The sequence below is a fragment of the Dasypus novemcinctus genome, chromosome 7, assembly GCF_030445035.2.
Source record: "Dasypus novemcinctus isolate mDasNov1 chromosome 7, mDasNov1.1.hap2, whole genome shotgun sequence".
In the NCBI taxonomy this organism is placed as follows: domain Eukaryota; kingdom Metazoa; phylum Chordata; class Mammalia; order Cingulata; family Dasypodidae; genus Dasypus; species Dasypus novemcinctus.
This window is the reverse complement of record NC_080679.1, coordinates 78,415,959-78,435,183: the sequence shown is the minus strand read 5'-3', so window position 1 is coordinate 78,435,183 and position 19,225 is coordinate 78,415,959. Positions and strand designations below refer to the sequence as shown.

The window sequence follows — 19,225 nt, the reverse complement described above, 5'->3', positions numbered from 1 at the left end:
TCCATTGTTCTATCCTGTCTGGGGTCATGTAGTGCATTTAGCTGTCATTGTCTCTTAATTTTTTATTTTTTATTTTATTTTTTAAAGATTTATTTTTTATTTATTCCTCCCCCCCCCCCCCCCCCAGTTGTCTGCTCTCTGTGTCCATTCGCTGTGTGTTCTTCTGTGTCTGCTTCTGTCCTTATCAGCAGCACTGGGAATCTGTGTTTCTTTTTATTGCCTCATCTTGTTGTGTCAGCTCTCCGTGTGGGTGGTGCCATCCTTGGGCAGGCTGCACTTTCTTTCGGACTGGGCGGCTCTCCTTACAGGGCGCACTCCTTGCGCGTGGGGCTCCCCTACACGGGGACACCCCTGTGTGGCACAACACTCCTTGTGCGCATCAGCACTGCGCATGGGCCAGCTCCACAAGGGGTCAAGGAGGCCTGAGGCTTGACCTGCAGACCTCCTATGTGGTAGGTGGATGCCCTATCCATTGGGCCAAGTCTGCTTCCCTCAGTGTCTCTTTAGTTGTTCATTCTGTTAAAAAAAATTTTTTTAAGACAAGATAAATACAACATAAACTTTTTATGTCAGCCATTCCCGAACATACTATTAAATGGAATTACTCATATTTACAATGTTGTGGTATCCTCACCACCTTCTGTTACTAAAACTTCCTGCCATTAGCCTGATCACCCACAAGTGCAACTTGATGAGACAGCATCTCTTGATGTTGCCTTGATTTTGATATTTTCACAGCCTTGGACCCATCTCCCTAAACAGAAACCCTACATCCATTATGCATGAACTCCCCCTTCTCCCCTTCCCTGCCCCTGGCGACCTGTACTCTGCTTTCTGTCTCTCTGAGCATACATATTCTCTGATATTTTCTTTTTAGGTTATCATGGAGCTTAAATTTAACATCTTGAATTGATAACAATCTAGTTTTCTTATATACCAACCTAAATTCAATAGTACATACTAACTATATTCCTGTAGTCTCCCATCCCCCCATCTTTATGTGGTTCTTGTCAAAAATTGCATGTTTATATATTTATGTATGAGTCCAAAATCACTGATTTATCATTAGGTTTTATGTATTTGCCTTTTAGATCCTGTGGGAAATGAAAAGTGGGATTATAAGTAAAAAATACAATAGTATTGCTGTTTATATTTACTCATGTTATTACCCTTAGTAGAGCTCCTTATTCTTCATGTGGCTTCCATCTATTGCCATTTAACCTGCAGAACTCTCTTTAGTATTTCTTGTAGGGGAGGTCTTGTGGTGGTGAACTCCTTCAGCTTTTGTTTATCCAGGAGGGTCTTAATCACTTCCTCATTTTTGTACGACAGCTAGACAATTCTTGGATGGCAATTTTTTGCTTTCAGCACATTAAATATGCGATCCTACTACCTTCTTGCCTCCATGGTTTCTGATGAGAAATTGGCACTTAATCTTTTCTTTCTTTTTTTTTTTAAGGTACCAGGGGCTGGGGATTGAACCTAGGTCCTTATATGTGGGAAGCTGGTGCTTAACCTCTGAGCCTTGTTGGCTCCCTGAGTTAGTTTTTTCATTTGTTTTTGTTTATTCACGAGGCACTGGGAATCGAACCCAGGACCTCCCATGTGGGAGGTGGGTGCTCAACTGTTTGAGCCACATCTGCTCCTAGAACTTAATCTTAATGAGGCTTCCTTGTATGTCACATGTTGCTTCTCTCTTGCAGATTTCAGAATTCTCTCTCTCTTTTTTAAAAGATTTATTTATTTATCCCCCCCCCCCCCAAGTTGTCTGTTCTGTGTCTATTTGCTGCGTTGTCTCCTTTGTCCGCTTCTGTTATTGTCAGCGGCATGGGAATCTGTGTTGCTTTTTGTAGTGTCATCTTGTGTCTGTTCTCCATGTGGGCGGCGCTATTCTTAGGCAGGCTGCACTTTCTTTTGCGCTCCTTGCACTCCTTGCGCGTGGGGCTCCCCTATGTGGGGGACACCCCTGCGTGGCACAGCACTCCTTGTGCACATCAGCACTGTGCATGCGCCAGCTTCACACGGGTCAAGGAGGCCCCGGGTTTGAACCGCAGACCTCCCATGTGGTAGATGGACACCCTAACCACTGGGCTAAGTCTGCTTCCCCAGACTTGTCTCTTATCTTGGGCATTTGACAGTTTGATTATAAGGTATTGTGGTGTTTGTCTGTTTGCGTTTATCTTGTTTGGAGTTCATTAAACATCTGGAATGGGTATATTCATGGTGTTTTTTTGTTGTTAAATTTGGGAAGTTTTCAACCATTAAGTCTTTGAATATTCTCTCTGCTCCTATGTCTCCTTCTCCTTCTGGGATTCCCACAGTGCAAATATTGGTCACTTGATAGCGACGCAAATGTTCCTCAGGCTCTGTTCATTTTTCTTCATTCCTTTCTTCTTTTTCTCCTCAGACTGGATGATTTTAATTATCATCAAATTCATAGACTCTTTCTTCTCCCAGCTCCAATCTGCTGTTGAACCCTTCCAGGGAATTTTAAATTTCTGTACTGTGGTCTTCAGTTTTATTCCTTTCATAATTTCTTTCGTATTCATCTAACATTTTCCTGATTTCATTTTGTTCCTTGTCCATGTTTTCCTTTAGCTCATTGATCATATTTAGGACCATTTTTTAAAAGACTTTGTCTGGTATATCCCAGGTCTTGACTTCTTCATTGATGGTTTCTTTTTTTTTTCCCCAAAGATTTATTTTATTTATTTACTTTCTCCCAACTCCCTTGTTGTTTGTACTTCCTGTGTGCTGTGTCTTTAGGAGGCACTGGGAACTGAACCCAGGCCCTCCGATGTGGGAGGGAGGCACCTATTCTCTTAAGCCACTTCTGTTCCCTGCTTTGTTGCATCTCTCATTATGTTTTTTCTTCTTGTGTCTTTTGTTGCGTCATCTTGTTGTGTCAGCCATGCCATGCCTGCCTGTTGAGCCAGCTTGCTGTCTTCTTTAGGAGGCACTGGGAACTGAACCACAGGCCTCCTGTGTGGTAAGCAGGAGCTCATTCTCCTGAGCCACATCCGCTTCCCCATTGATGGTTTCTTTTTTTGTTGTTTTCTTTCTTTTTTTTTCTTGTTTTTTTGCTTTAAAAAATTTTTTTTTCTTTTTCTTTTTTCCCATTGATGGTTTCTTATGCTTTAATTTTATCCTTTGTTTGGGCCATAATTTCCTGTTTCTTTGTATGTTTTGTAACCTTTTGTTGAAACCTGGACATTTTGATATTTTAATGTCTTATTGCTGGAATTTAGACTTTGAGATGTCTGTTTCCTAAGCTTGTATTGAGCTAGTGTTCTGACAGAGCTTTCCTTGCTTGTCAGGACCAGACAATGACAAGAACAACAATAACAAAAAAAGAAAGGAAAAAAGAAAATACCTTTCTCAGTCTCTGCAGTTTGACCTGTGTGAGAGCTTGGGGGGTAACTGCCCTGATCCTTTCTGCGCATGCATCTTTTCTTGGGCAGTTTACATGTGGCCTTAGGAATTCCCCAGTTTATACAGATACAAATGTCCCCTCTCCTTAGGGAACAGATTCCTCATGGTCCTGGACTCTGCACCATATATCCCCTGACATCTAATAGGCAGCCACGTGACTTTTCCTGCAGTGTTCTGCAGGAGACCTCTGTGAGCTGACTTCTACGTGTAGGGCAAGTTCTGTGACAGCAAATCCCTCAGGCTACCACCAGACACGTTTGGCCAGTCATATATGCTCTCAGTAACCCTCACCTCAGGGTTATACTGTTCCTTCTGGAATTGGGATCAGGGATCTGCACTGGGAGCATGGGCTGCTCTGTGTGGAGCCAGTGAGGGGCAGGGAATGGACCAGCCAGAGTGCCATGAGATACTACTGCTTTTATTTTTTTCTTTTATTTGAGAAGTTTTGGGTTTACAAAAGAATCATGCATAAAATACAGGATTCACACATACCACCCTTCTATTAACACCTTGCATTGGTTGAAACATTTGTTATAATTGATGAAAGCACGTTTTTACAATTGTCCTATTAGTGCTACACAAATAGTGAACCCTTAGTTAAACATGGACTATAGCTAATAGACCATACTGCTTTAAAGTAGCCGTTATCTTGTTCAGTGCTCACTGTATTACTGCAGTTCTTCAGCTGTTTTCTGGAGCTTTGAGAAAGATGATTCCGCCAAGTTTTGCTAATCTGTTTAAAGCTTCTGTGGGGGGATGGAGCCCTGAAGTGTCTCATTCTACTGCTTGGGGTGGACTACATAGCTGCTTTTACTAGGGAAGGAATCTAGCTTCAGACCACGTGACTGGAATATTTTTTGGCCTCCAGTACTAGGGCAAGCCTGATATAAACTTGTGTCCAGCTGCTGCCTTAGGGCTATAATGGGCTGACTCTGAGTCCCGTTAGACCAGTCCAGCCTCTTCTATTAAACCATTGCTTTTCTGTTTCATATAGCATTTCTGTTTCATCCCTCTTGGAGCTGTGGACAGAGATTAGGGTATGGGGACAGAGAGCCAGTTAAGAAGCTTCATTGTCACATATTTTCTTTTTATTTTTTGGTGTGGGCCCTTGACTGTATATGAATTATGTTGCAATACCTAAGGAAGACAAATCCTTTCTTTCAGTCCCTTCTAGCAGCTTAATGAGTCTTGACTGATAGTTTAAATATTGGGGGCTCCTTAACCATCCATTCTGTCCTCTGAAGTAGTTTAGAGGGATAAGTTGAAGAGTAGTTGGAAATAAAATACCAGATCAGTTTCCCCAGTGTTTACTGATGGCTAATAACTGCTTGATGTTCAAATTCAGGCATACCTATGAAGGTTCTTGCCTGTAGATCAAGAGTTTTATGTGACCCACAATTAGGGAATTCATAATATTTTTGGGATTTCTTGAAATGGAATACAGTTTACAGCATATAAATCTATTTTAAATTTTACTTATTTTCAGGAATATCTGATATAAAGGAGCATATTGTTCATGAAGCATCACAATTGTTAGAGGTTGTTACTATTAGTTTTTGAAGGGAAGGTGTCATGAAATAGCAAATGTAGAGCTTATCTTGAAAACATGTATTTTAGTATTATATATACAGTATTTATAACTTATGTATTATATATAATTTGAAGTTTAAAATATATATTTTTATGTTATAAAATTTACTTAAATTGTTGTTCTAGGAAACTCAAGAATATACCCAAAATGTTGTTAGATATTGCCTTGAAGCTCTTCAAGACTGGTTTGATGCTATTAACTTCGTAGATGAGGTATGTATATTTTTGATATACATAAAAAATTTAAGAAAAACATCTATTAGATCTCATTTAACATTGAAAATAATGAATATCTTTTCATGGGCTAAGGGAGAGAAGTCAAAATGAACGTATTGTTAGGCTTTAAAAAAGGAGACTTGAAACAGGGACACTAGTCCCTTGATATTTAGGAGATCCACAGTATAATAATCATGTCTGCTTATTTCCTAGAAAAGAAGAGCATATTTTCTTGTTCCATTATTAAATGTATATATCTCACTATTTCTCTGGAATAGAAATTAATTTCATTTGCAAAAGTGACAGTGCAAATGCTTATAAGATGGGGAAGATTAATGGATAGAGTATCACAGCTTTATTAATTGGACTGTGTTCTTTATTAATTGGACCATGAAAAGATGGGTTTGAGCAAAGGCAATAGTTATTGATGATGAACTGAGAAAGGTTTAAGCAGAATGTACTAGTTATGAATTGAGCAAGGGTTGCTTTTAATTAGTCAACCAAGCTTGCAATCAGAAGCTCTTTTCTATTACTCCTACAAAGTGAGACCAGAATATGTTATATAGGCCATATATACCAAAGGAAGACAGGCTTCTATCCTCTCACTCTGTTCAGATGATTTCTGAATCCTGGGTAGACCCCTGCTGTCTTTTTTTTGCGGGGGAGTGGAGCATTCCTTTCTCTTTTCTTATTTTTAAAAATTTGGTACAATCACAAACTTACTAAAAAGTTGCAAGTACAAAGAATGTTTTTTTTCTAAACCATTTGAGAATTAAATTGTTGACGCAATGTCGCATTACACCCAAGTACTCTAGTATTTCCTATAGAGACGTTCTCCTACAAAATTAGGAAATTAACATTAATATATTATTACCATCTAATTCTTAGACCTTATCCATATTTTCTACTAGCAAAAGGATACAGTTCATCACCACATGTTGCATTTTGTTGTCATGTCTCTAGTCTCCTTCTGGGACAATTTCTCACTCTGCTTGTCAAGATAATACCATTTTTGAGGAGTACATGTCAGTTACCTTTGGCAGGAACCTTTGGCAGGAATATCAGAGAAGTGATGCTACAATCTTTCCATTGCTTCTTATCTGGTGGTTCAAGATTTCTTTTTGTACTATAGTTAATGATGTTCTCTTTGGCCACTTGATTGGGATGTTGCCTTCTGGACTTCTTCACTGTAAAGTTACCCCTTTCCTCATTGTAATTACTGAAGTAATTTGTGAGGACATACTGTAGAACTATGTTGATACCTACTTCCTGATCAAGTTTTCAGTTTCGTCATTTGTTTATTTTATATGTAGGCATTTATAGTTTTAAATTTTAGCCAATAGTTATAATCCATTACTATTATTATTTGATGCCCAAATTGTTTCACATGTGGCCACGGAAAACTCCTTCTATATCCTCTTGTCTTGTCCTATCAATCTTTGACCACTTCTCTGCTTTGTGGCTTAGCAAGATGTTTCAGGTTCACCTTCTGTTTTCCCTATCCCGGCCCTGGATTCACCCATTTCTTCATGGATCCCTGGTTGCTTTTAGTGGAGAATGGTATTTAGAAAGCAAGATTTAAATGATAATGAGGAAAAGGATAACTTAATGGTGAAGAAGTCAAGCAGGTAACCTTCCAAACAAGTGCTAGTTTTGCTCATTGCTGTTGGGGTGTGTCACTGTACCCAGGCCCTCTCAGTGACCAGAGCTAAGGAGTATATGTGTATGCATGGATGTATATATTTACTCACACTCACATATTCACATCTCTGTTTCTGTATCTGTATATATATTGCAAGTTATGAGTTCATACTGATATTTTTAATTCTAGCCTGAAACCACTGAATTCATTATAGTTTTCTCCAACAGTGAAAAACATGACTTTCATTATCCTTAGATTATTTACTTATCTGCCTAATCCTCTTCTATATAACCTGTCTGTCAACCTCAGTTGCCCCCTTTTCCCCCATATGAATGCCCTCTTCTCCTGCTTTGACTCCTCATTCTACTCCCATACCCTGCTCCAGACACATGTGGACACTGTCCTTACCCTACTTGGGCTCTGACTTCTTCCTGGACTGCTCTTCTGTAAGGAAGCCCTCCCCACCCTGTTTAGGTTCTTATATTCCATACCAGACTTCTTGTCTTTGTGGATGTTCTTGTCTTGCTTGGGCTCTAATATCTTACACTGGGGCCCCTGCACATATGGATTACCTCCTCACCATGCCTGAATTTTGATTCTCTATTCCAAGTTCATCCCCTATATCACTGCCCTCTTTACCTTGATCAAGTTCTGACTCCCCATGCCAAGCCGGGCCCCTCATGGACAAGCTCCTCCCCCTGTTTGGGCTCTGACACACTACCCTGAGTTGCTCTGCTGTGTGGATACTTTTGACTCTACTCAGGCTCCAACTCTATATGCCAAGTTATACCCCCTCTCCTGTGGATACTCTTCAGCCTGAATTGTCTGACATTCCATACCAATTCCCCTTTCACTGCCACCCCTTCCTCACACACAGTGGCCCTCCTCATTCTGCTTGGACTCTGACATCCCTCTTTAGGCTTCTCACCTGTCGATGCCTGTTTAACCCTGTCTCCTCTCCCAACTCCCTGGTGGCTTCAGGACTAAATTGTTTAGGAAGGGAAGAGTCCCCTGTAGTCTTTAATTCTAGTCCTTCTTGCCCCAGAATAATTTATCTCCCATCTCTAATCGTTCTTCTCCCCAATAGTTTGGTTCACTTTAGCCTTTTATCTGGATTTTGTCCATTTGGATTCTGATTCTGCCTTCATCAAATCTCATTGATTTTTTTTTTTTTTTTAAATTATTTTTTATTTATTTCTCTCCCCCCACCGTTGTCTGTTCTCTGTGTCCATTCACTGTGTGCTCTTCTGTGTCCGCTTGCATTCTTGTCAGCGGCACTGAGAATCTGTGTCTCTTTTTGTTGCGTCATCTTGCTGCATCAGCTCTCCGTGTGTACAGCGCCACTCCTGGGCAAGCTGCGCTTTTTTTGCGTGGGGCGGCTCTCCTTGCATGGTGCACTCCTCGTGTGTGGGGCTCCCCTACGTGGGGGACACCCCTGCATGGCACGACACTCCTTGTGCACATCAGCACTGCACATGGGCCAGCTTGCCACATGCGTCAGGAGGCCCTAGGTTTGAACCCTTGGACCTCCCATGTGGTAGGCGGACCCTCTATCAGTTGAGCCAAATCCGCTTCCCCCATTGATTCTTTTTTTTTTTTTTTTTCATTGATTCTTATTCTTTTCTAATTCTTGGTCTTTGACCTTAAACTTTTGTTTATATTAATGATGATGAGTAAGTATTGAGAGAAAACATCCTCCAGCCTTCTCAGAGCACCATCCCACTTTCATCCTACTATTTTCTCTTCTTTGCTCCATCTAAGATTAGTCCCTTAGCTGGAGCTTTGCTCAGCCCCATTCACATTGGTATTTGAAACTATAGGAATTATTGTTGAATAGCAGCATTAATAAGACAACAGGAAGACTGAAGTAGGGGGAAAATTGGTTTGCATACAGAGGGTTATGTGGTAAATGTTTGACATGAAATCTGTGGTTGAACTCAAGGGTGGATGTTGTTAAGGAAGGAAGAATCATATATGGTAAACAGAGCAGCTGAACTCAAAGAAATAGTAGACCATTCTGAGTCTATTTGTTTTTCACACCAGAGTATTTTTAGGAAAGTATCAAATGTTGAAAAGTATTTAAATAGATTTTTTTTTCCCATATAAGGAAGCACTTATTTGAGGCTTCATATGAAATCATATAAATAAAATTTGTATAAACACAAATCTACACTGAGGCATCACACAGATAGCAAAGGACAAAGTAAAAACAAAACTAATTGGCAGCTATATACAGTTGTACACAGTTGTGTCTTGTACACTAGGAAGTCTTTTACAAAATAGTCATCTTAGATCAACATATTAAAAAATCTAAATTTTTAACAGAAGGGAAAATATGTGTGGAATTAGAGGAAACAAACAATGTTATGTTTTTTGTATGGTGTTTAAAAGTGTTTTGTTTCTCAAAACAACCTTGTGAAATAGTGAAAATATTATTGTCATCCTCCCCTCCCCCCCTGTTTTTTTGTCTATATGTGAAATTTAGATGCAGGGACTCAGGAGACTGCCTAATAGAAATGTCATTTGATCCATGTCGTAAGGATGTGTTTATCCAATGGGAGAAGGGATGTAGAGCATCTGAGGCAGAGTGAACAGCATATACAAAGGCACAGAGGCATGGTGGTTTAAAGGGTCTACCTATAGTTCATTAGTTTGTGTGAAAGTAAATGAGGCTAGAGAGGTAAGTTATATCTTAGGAGTTGGAAGGTTCTGAGATTAAAACCATAGGGAATCATTAATGAATTGTGAATTATTGTTTAGCAAGACCACCTCCTGGGGACAATAGAGAGATGTGTTAGTCAAGGTTCTTTTGAATGCAAGGAAAAGAAACTAATATTAGACAGCTTTAGTTTAAGCAGGTAATTTATTATGAGCTTAGAGGAGTGTCTCAGGGGATCTTAGATAAACTGGATCTTGGGAACTGACTGGAAAGCTGGAAAGGAATTCTTGTCCTGTGTGTTTGGCTGTACCTTGTGTATCCATTTCATTTTTTCCTTCCCTCTCTTTGCTGCTTTTCCCATGTGCTCAGATTTGGCCTTCCTTTATTTGCCTAACATTCCAATTTTGGGCATACTCCAAGAGTCTGAATCCCGGTCCCAATTTCTAAGAGAGAGAGAAAAACTCATTTCCTAGGTTTGGGTTGGTGTTCCCTGCCCTGATTCCAATCATAAGTACTTACTATAAACTGTCAGGCTCCATTATCTCTGTGTGTATGTGTGTGTGGGTGGGTAGGTGGGTGGGCATGTTCTGAAAAGATGGGGGAGGGTTGTGAGCTTGGCGGATACTCAAAAGGTAAGAGAAGAAGCAGGGACTACTGCTGAAATACAGCTGCTAAATGCTGAAGGCCTAAACTAAGGTTAGTAGGGAAAGTATGGAAAGAGAGAAGGAAGTAGATTTATGAGCTACTTGGAACATCACATAAACATGCTTCGGTACTTAATTGAGCTACTTGGAACATCAAATAAACATACTTCAGTACTTAATCAGATGTAGAGAATTTGTAAGAAGGAAGGAATCTACATTTCAAATAAGAATTATTAGGAGTTTGGAGGAGACATATTGAGGAGGATTTGTTTTAGAGTGAAGATGCTGAGTTTGATTTGGACACAGTTTTTGTGGCTTCCATGGGGCATTAAGTTTTGATGTTCAATAGACAAATGTAAGGTTTGGAATTCAGTAGTGAGATTTCTGTCGTTTTTTGGAAGTCATCTGGGCAGACTCAGCAGTTGAAGCTAGAAATCTGGATAAATTCACCTTGAATGAGAAGAGCAGAGAGGTGAGAATGGTAGTTGAGGACCACCAATTTATATGGAAGAAGTGGGAGAAGTTTATTAAGTGGCTAATCTGTGACTTTGGGCAAGGGCCACTGAAGGATTATAAAATTTAATACTGCGGAAGAGTGCAAGTTTAGAAGAATATGGTACACTAAAGCCTTGATTGACAAGCTATAGTCTGTGGCTTACTAATTAATAGCAATATATGTTGGGTACTGTGTTATCTCACTGAATCCTCATGGCCATATTCCTGTTTATTATCCTTGCTTTACAAGTCAGGCATTTTAGCCAGAGAAATTAAGTAACTTGCCTACACTTTTTTTTTTAAACTCAAAAGAAGCCATGTAATATTGGCAAGCTGCTTAACATTCTGCACTTCAGTTTCCTCATTTATAAAAAGTAGATGATGAGAATGTTTATCCTTGGAGTGGTGGTAAATTAGGTGATATATATAAAGAATTTATAAGACTTGTTCCTGGCAAGGGACATATAAACTCTCACCTTTATTAGATGAATGAATAAAAAAACCATTGTTGAAAGAAAAGGTGGTTAAAAGTAAGGCTAGAGAGAACAACCACATGTAATAAAGGAAAAGCCAAAAACCGTATGTACCTGATAACATTGTCTCCAAACATATTAAGAGCTGACAAAATTATGAGACTTCTACAATTCACTTCCAAGTGGGATATTTTATTAAAAATGTGCTCATTGAAAGATCAAGGAAAAAATATTGTTAGTAAGAGATTTTAAAACACTATTAAATTTGATCAGTCAGAAATGTACCTAACCCTGGACTTACCCAACAATGAAGAAAGTGCAAACAGTTTTGAAACATACAAGAAACAATTATAAAAACTGGTCACACATTAGGTTTGTAAACTAGAGTTGTATTTGTAAACCCTAAAAGTCTCTTAATCCTATTAGAAATTTCTTTATTTCATGTAACAAGTCTAAAAATATGGTGTATGGTGGCTGCAGATACCCCAAAATGTGCCATTGGGGAGTGAGAAATCTTGTATTTAGGTGGCTACTATTGTGACTGTGACCTTCATTCCAGTGGTCCTAAAGTTGCTCGTCTCAACTCAGGGCATTTTGTCCAATTTCCAGAAAACAACGAAGAGAGAGGACAAAGGGAATATTGTTAAGACAAAAAGACCAATGATATTTTTCCCTCTCCAGCAGCTCTCTAGGAGTCTCCTCATTGGCTAGAACTGTAAGCTCTGCCCACCACCACTGAGAAAAACTGGGAAATGCATTTAAAAACATTAGACAGTACTTATTCTGCAAAAACAAATCTATGCTCCCTGATAGAAAAAAATGAAAAGAATGGATATTGCTAGACAACTGACAAAATCAGCCACATTAGCCGCAAATGGAAGTTGTAATAGGTAGCCCAAATCAGTATCATATAAAGCCCACATCCTCTGACCATGATGCAGTCAAATCATGACATCAGTAACATTAAAAATGACAAAAATTTGTCAGAGCATACTATGAGTCCAAATAATGTCACACTGAAAATGAGACCATGCTTTTATAACTGGATTGTAAAAAAGCTACCACATATCAAAATTTATATGAAATTTATATGGAAGGACATTTTGAGGGATATTCATCATATAAGAAGATTGAACTAGAAAATAATAAATTATGGCTTCAATTTAAGGAGGAGACACTGATAAAGGCAATGACAGTGTTTCTCTCCTACCATGTACTCACTTGTGACCAGTAAGTGAAAAACTGGAACTGAAGGCTTCCTCATATTTATTGCAATCACAGACTTTCCCCAAAGGGTGGGTTCTTATGTCATTTAAGGATATTTAAAGAGGTCTTGACCACATTCCTTATTCCCATGAGGTGTCTTGTCTCTCCAGTATGATTTCTTCTATGGACTAACAATTTGAGACAACATTGAAGACTTTTCTGCATTTCTCAGATTCGTAAGGTTTCTCTCCAGTATGAGGACAGTTGTCTACTAAAGATGAATGAAAATTAAAGTATTCCATAGACTTTGCCTTCCTGGTTTTTTTAATCTCCTCAGTGTGAGTTTTCATATTTCTGTAAGATATGAGAATTCAGGGACAACTTTCCTATGTATAGCTTCTTTCCATTATGTCCTCCTATGTGTGGTATGTTGAAAAATTTAATGGTTTTTTCATATTCCTTTCGTTCATAGGGGTTCTCTTAACCGTTAATACTTAAATGTATTTTAAGTCCAGCAGGAATTAGTGAAGTCTTTTTCACATTCCTCACATTACAGGGTGATGTGAGTCCTGATAAGTACAGTAAGTTTTGTGAACCTAATGATGGCTTTCTTGTGTTCCTTACATTCATAGGGCTTCTTCACAATGTGCTTTCTTCAGCGTTGATCAAGGTGTAAGGCATATTTAAAGTCTTTGCCATATTGTTTACATTTATGGGATTTCTCTCTGGTGTGAATTTTCATGTGTCTCATAAGGAATTACTGATAAAGCCTTTCCCACTATAACTAGATGTATACTTTTTCTTGCCAATATTTTCCTGCATAAGACAGAATTTGAAATTTGGGGAAAGGTTTTTCCATCTTGATTATTCTCATCTGTCTCTGCAGTATAGGGTCTTCTCTGCACTACATGGATTGAGTTATTTCTGAAAGTGTTCCCACATTGATTAGATTCTTAAGATTTTCTCTCTAGTATTAGCTCTCCTGTGTGTTGTAAGTGGCAAGTCTTCACTGACAACTCTTCCAAATTGATTCCATGCATGAATCTTATAGCAGTTTGATATAGTTATGAATTCCAAAAAGAGATACTGGATTATGTTTGTAAACTGGTCTGTACCTGGGCATGATTAAATTATGATTAGGGCTTTGATTGGGCCACATCAGTAGAGTGTTGAGTCCCCACGCCTTGGTGGGTGGGGACTCACAGATAAAATGCATGGCCAAGGATTAAAAGTTAAAGATTTTAGGGAAATGGACTTTGGCCCAGCGGTTAGGGCGTCCGTCTACCACATGGGAGGTCCGCGGTTCAAACCCCAGACCTCCTTGAACCATGTGGAGCTGGCCCATGTGCGGTGCTGATGCGCGCAAGGAGTGCCGCGCCCCGCAGGGGTGTCCCCCGAGTAGGGGAGCCCCACGCGCAAGGAGTGCACCCATAAGGAGAGCCGCCCAGCGCGAAGGAGGGAGCAGCCTGCCGAGGAATGGCGCCGCCCACACTTCCCATGCCGCTGACGACAACAGAAGCGGACAAAGAAACAAGATGCAGCAAAAAGACACAGAAGACAGACAACCAGGGGAGGGGAGGGGAATTAAATAAATTAAAAAATAAATCTTTAAAAAAAATAAATAAATAAAAGTTAAAGATTTTGATGTTGGAGTTTTGATTTGGAGTTTGATGCTGTAGTCTTGAGCTGGAGCCCCAGAAAATAAGCACACAGGAAAGAGAAGCAAGCCCCAGGAAGAGAGGACCTGAGCCAGGAGAAAAACACAGAGGATTAGAGACGACTCCTTAGATACAGCAGAAACCCCAGAGAGAGAGACAGAGCCATTTGTGTGATAGTCTACAGCTGACCTTGAAGTGAAAGGCAAAACCTAGAGAGCCTCATAGTCTACTGCTGACCTTGTGGAGGAAACAGAGGACCTGAGCCCAGAGAGAAGGAAGACCTGGCAAGAGATGAACCCAGAAAGCCTGAACCCTTGCAGACATGGACAGCCATCTTGCTCCAACATGTGGAAATAGACTTTGTTGAGGGAAGTAACCTATGCTTTATGCCCTGGTATCTGTAAGCTCCTACCCAAAATAAATACCCTTTATAAAAGCCAATAGGCTTTTGGTGTGTTACATCAGGACCCCTTTGGCTGACTAACACAGATGTTCACCCCATAACAATTTTGTTGTGTATATGAAGCACATTGTTCTGAGTTTCAGTTCATGCTCTTGATTTCTACTCTGTTTGAGTTCTTTCACACTGAATAAATGGAATGTTCTGCCATGAGACTCTATCATATTCATTGTTTTTACAGATTTTCTCATTGTTGAAGGCAGAATTATGTTTCAAAATATTTGAGTCACATTTAAGGATGTATTTTCTTGTAAAATTTCCTTCTGAAGGAGCAAATTTTGAGCTAGTTGAGAGTTGTCCTGCATTTCATGACTTTCAGAAACTAACCAGAGACTGCTTTCTCTTGGGCAAATGCAATTTGCTTCAAATGCCATTTCTTTGTGCAGCTCCTTTATTTTGTGGCCTTTCCAGTTTTCTCCTAATGCGTAGGACTGTGAGTGATGCCCGTGAGATATACTCTGTTCTATAGAGTATTTTTGTAACAAAAATATCCTGCTGAGGGGTTGAATACTTAGGTTTTAATTTGAATCAGCCAATCATTCCCTGCACCTTCTGGGGCTCTGCAGGGCAGAACAGCCCAAGAGTGCTGCAGACAAGAGCAGTACTGGAAAAGAAGAGTCACAAAAAAGATGAAGCCCCCTAAGAAAGTCAGGTGACAGCGGCTCATTGTGCTGCAGGTCCCTGCCAGAGTGCCAAGCCAGGCATTTTGCATCTGTTCTCCAATTGCCTGCTCAAAATGTCTTGCCTACAATTTTTCAGCTGTAGGTGGCAGAGCTAGAATTTTAAATCATGCAATCTATTTCTTAAAGAGTCTGCTCTTACCACTGTGCTTAATGCCTTCAACAGAATTTGAAGGAGATTCTGAATAAGCTAGTTAGTAGAAGTGTTACTAAAATGACTATGATAATGGAGGGCAAACTTCTATTTATTAGAATAATTTTCTGTAGCTGTTTATTCACATATTAAGTTATTTTTGTTTAGAAAATTATTTCAGAAATAGTGACATTATTGCAAGTCTTTATAACTTCTATACTGATACGACATTAGCATAATTATCTGAATGTTCGGGTTAAAAAACATTACTAAAAACTTATAAAAGCATCACAAATAATACCCTCAGTTTGGAGGAAATAATTTTTCTCATGTGTTTAAGAAGGACAGTTGTGTACTTTTGCCCTATACAGATATTGTGACCCATATTTAAATGCAATTTTGGTAATATCTACAAGGATCCCAAAGGTCCTTGACCTATATTATACTAAGTGCTGCTATGGAGGCTGATGTGTTAGAAGCGCTAATCTGGGGAGCATCTCACTGTCCTGGAGAGTTCAGGGCTGTGGTCAGAGTCCTCTTACTACCCCCTCTCTGAATATAGCATTGGGGTTCAGACTAGCTCCTTATTTCACTGCTTATGAACTTTCAGAAGTTACTTACGTTTTCTAAACTTGAATTTCCCTTTTTAAAAAATTGGAATGTTAATAATTCCTACCCCATAGAGTTTTTGTGAGGATTAAATGAGGCAATGTGACTAAAGTCCTTAGCATGGTGACTGGCATACAGTTAATGCCTGATGAATGTTAAATATAATTATCATTATTATTTCTATTATCATGCTTGGCATGTATGTATCTGAGAATTCCCAAATGGCCTACTGTAGAGGGTTATCTATTCTATCCCTTGTTTTTATATGATTATTTGCTTTGGTTTAATTACGTTTATGAAATATTATTTAATCTATCCTAGCTCTTGCAAGAATTCAAAGATGAGTAGTATACAGTTTCTGCCTTCAAGGAACTTGCACTTAGGTGTTTACATGGAATAATTTTATCTATTGACTGCCTTTAGCTATATCTTCTAAAATTATAAGTTTTGATAAGAAAGCTTTAGGAATAAATCAAGGTAAAAGTGTGGTGTTAACATTTTAACACCTTTTTGAATTTCTGTAAAACATTTTTTGATTTGTGGATTTTTGTTTGTTTATTCCAGCCAGCACCTAACCAAGTTACTTTTCATCTACCATTACATCGTTACTATGCTATGTTTTTGAGTAAGGTAAGACTAGCCATTAAACTCTTGTCTTTTTTTTTTTTTAATTTTGGGAAATAAGTATTGAATTAGTAACTTTTTAATTGTAATTTTTAGGCTGTGAAATGTCAAGAGCTAGATTTGGATTCTGTTTTGCCAGATCAGGAAATGTTAATGAAACTAATGATTCACCCACTTCAAATTCAAGTATGTATTTAAGTTTTGAATTGTATTCCTTGGTTAAATGATTTTTCCTTTATTTTACTTTTATATCTCTATCATGGAATTATAGCCCAAGTGTTTGAAACCTTTTTTTTTTTTTTTTACCAAGTTCTCATATTTTTTGTTAGATCGTATTTAGATTTTTTTTTATTCTATGGAATTTGCTTTTAGTTTTAATTTCCCCAAAAATTATTTTCTCGACCTTTACATATAAGGGACTTCTGAAACACTACAGCACATGTTTTGGGAGTCAGAAGACCCAAAGTTTCTAGCTTTGATGCTACCACTATTTTATTACTCAAGAGGTTTGGAGTAATTTCTCTCTTTGGTTTTCAGTTTCCCTGTCTGTAAAGTGAGAGAAGGGGATTAGAAGAATTAGCCTGATAAATACTGTGGTTTCTTTCAGTTCCAACACTATAATGTTGTGGGCAAACTTTTTTATACAGATTTGTGTTTCAGTTTGTTTTTCCTGGTAATTTTAGATTTGTTAATCATTAAATTTAAACTCTGGGGCTTAGGGACAAGTAGGAGACGAGGTTGTAACTATGCTTAGTTTTAGTTGATATACACTGTGAATGCATGCAGAATTAAATATGAGTATAGTAAGAAAACTTTTTATCTATTCCTCTTTTACCTGCCAATTTTTTTGGATGACTAGTTTAAATTGAAGGTTGAAATTGAGGTGAATTAGAGATATAGATTATATTAATTCACTTTGAACAATTAGCTTTTTTAAAAAAAGTATTTTTTTTCAGTTTTGGAGATGATTTGTTGTTTGTTTTTTTAAAATCAATTTATTGAAATGTATTCATAAAGCATACAATCCATCCAGAGTGTACAATTAGTGGCATTTGGTATAATCACATTCATCACTTCAGTCAATATTAGAGCATTTTCATTACTCCAAAAAAATAATTAAAAAACAAATGACAAAAAACTCTACCCCTTAGTAGTCATCTTTCAATCTCGCTCTTTCCCCTGCCATACATAACTACTATTCTTTTTCCATCTCTCTAATTTATTTATATTTATATGTTGTATAGATGGAGTCAAACTGTATGTAGTACCTTTTGTCTAGTTTCTTTCACTTAGTATATTTCTACTTTTTTCTTTTTTTAAATTAATTTATTGAAGTATATCACTCATACATAAACATACATAAACTATAAGTGTATGATAATAGTTGTGAACTTACAAAACAAATATGTAACATCATACAGGACTCTCATAACTCACCCTACCACCAGTAACTTGCATTGTTGCATTGTTGTTAAACCTTTTTAGCTAATGATTAAAGAGCATTGTCAAAAATATTGCTACTAACCAAAGTATTTTTCCCCCAACCAACCCTATTATTATTATCTTTATATCATTTATATATGAACATACATAAACAATTAAGTGTATAGTAAAAGTTGTGACTCCCACACCAAACATGCATAACATTATACATGGGCTCATACATCAACCCTCCACCAATACCTTGCATTGTCGTGAGCTGTTTGTTACAAATTATGAAAGAATATTGTCAAAATCTTACTACTAATCATAGTCCTTATCTTACATTTGCTGTGTTTTTTTCCCAAACCACCCTATTATTATTTATTAAATATATTTTTTATGACAGAAGTTGTAAACTTATTAAACAATCATGCACATGTATAGAATTCCCAAATATTACCCCTCCATCAACATACCACACTGTGGTAGAACATTTGCTACAACTAAGATAATATCTGATTGTTACCATGTCCATAGTGTATATTTGGCTCACATTTTCCATACTGCTTCATTATCAACACAGTATATCATTTGCATAGATGCAAGAATATAATATTATTACTGCTAACCACAGTCCATAGGTCACTCCAGCTGTTTTTTTTCCCATGCTTATCCACATTCCCAACACCCTGCAGTAGTGATGTACATTTGCTCTAGCTCACAAAGGACACTCTTGCTTCTGTACCATCAACCACAATTCTCATTTACCTCTTGGTTTACTGTGCTATTCAGTTCCTAGATTATTCTCTAGCATTCTGTCGATTGCATTTACATACCTAGACTACCATTTTCAGCCACATCCCCATTTATAAACTAGCTATTACTCATTATGTGTTACCATCCACTCTATACATTTCCACATTTTTACAGTAAAGCTAATTAAAACTTCAGCATACATTAAACATCCATAGTCCATCTCAGTCCTCCTCTTATCTCCTTTAAGAATCCACCATCTACCACTGGGCCTTAAAGATAGTTTACTACCATTTCTTCTAGAAGTTTTATGATTTTTATTTTCATTTTCAGGTTTTTGATCCATTTTGAACTGATTTTTGGATAAGGTGTGAGATAGGGGTCCTCTTTCCTTCTTTTGGCTATGGATATCCAATTCCCTCAGCACCATTTGTTGACTGGACTGTTCTACCCAAGCTGTGTGGGTTTGACAGGCTAATACAAATCATTTGAAGATACATGTGAGGGTCTGTTTCTGAACCATCAGTTT

The 19,225-nt window shown here is 38.1% G+C and overlaps 1 protein-coding gene across 6 annotated transcripts in view; it reads left to right on the top strand.

Moving 5' to 3' along the window:
- The window catches only part of UBR3 (ubiquitin protein ligase E3 component n-recognin 3), a 280,063-nt gene that overhangs the window by 95,176 nt on the left and 165,662 nt on the right, over window positions 1-19,225 (top strand). For all 6 annotated transcript variants that reach the window (XM_058300669.2, XM_058300664.2, XM_058300668.2 and 3 more), the window contains exons 11-13: window positions 5,149-5,235; window positions 16,462-16,527; window positions 16,618-16,707. In XM_058300669.2, the coding sequence (XP_058156652.1) occupies window positions 5,149-5,235; window positions 16,462-16,527; window positions 16,618-16,707 (243 nt within the window). The remainder of the gene's footprint in view (window positions 1-5,148; window positions 5,236-16,461; window positions 16,528-16,617; window positions 16,708-19,225) is intronic.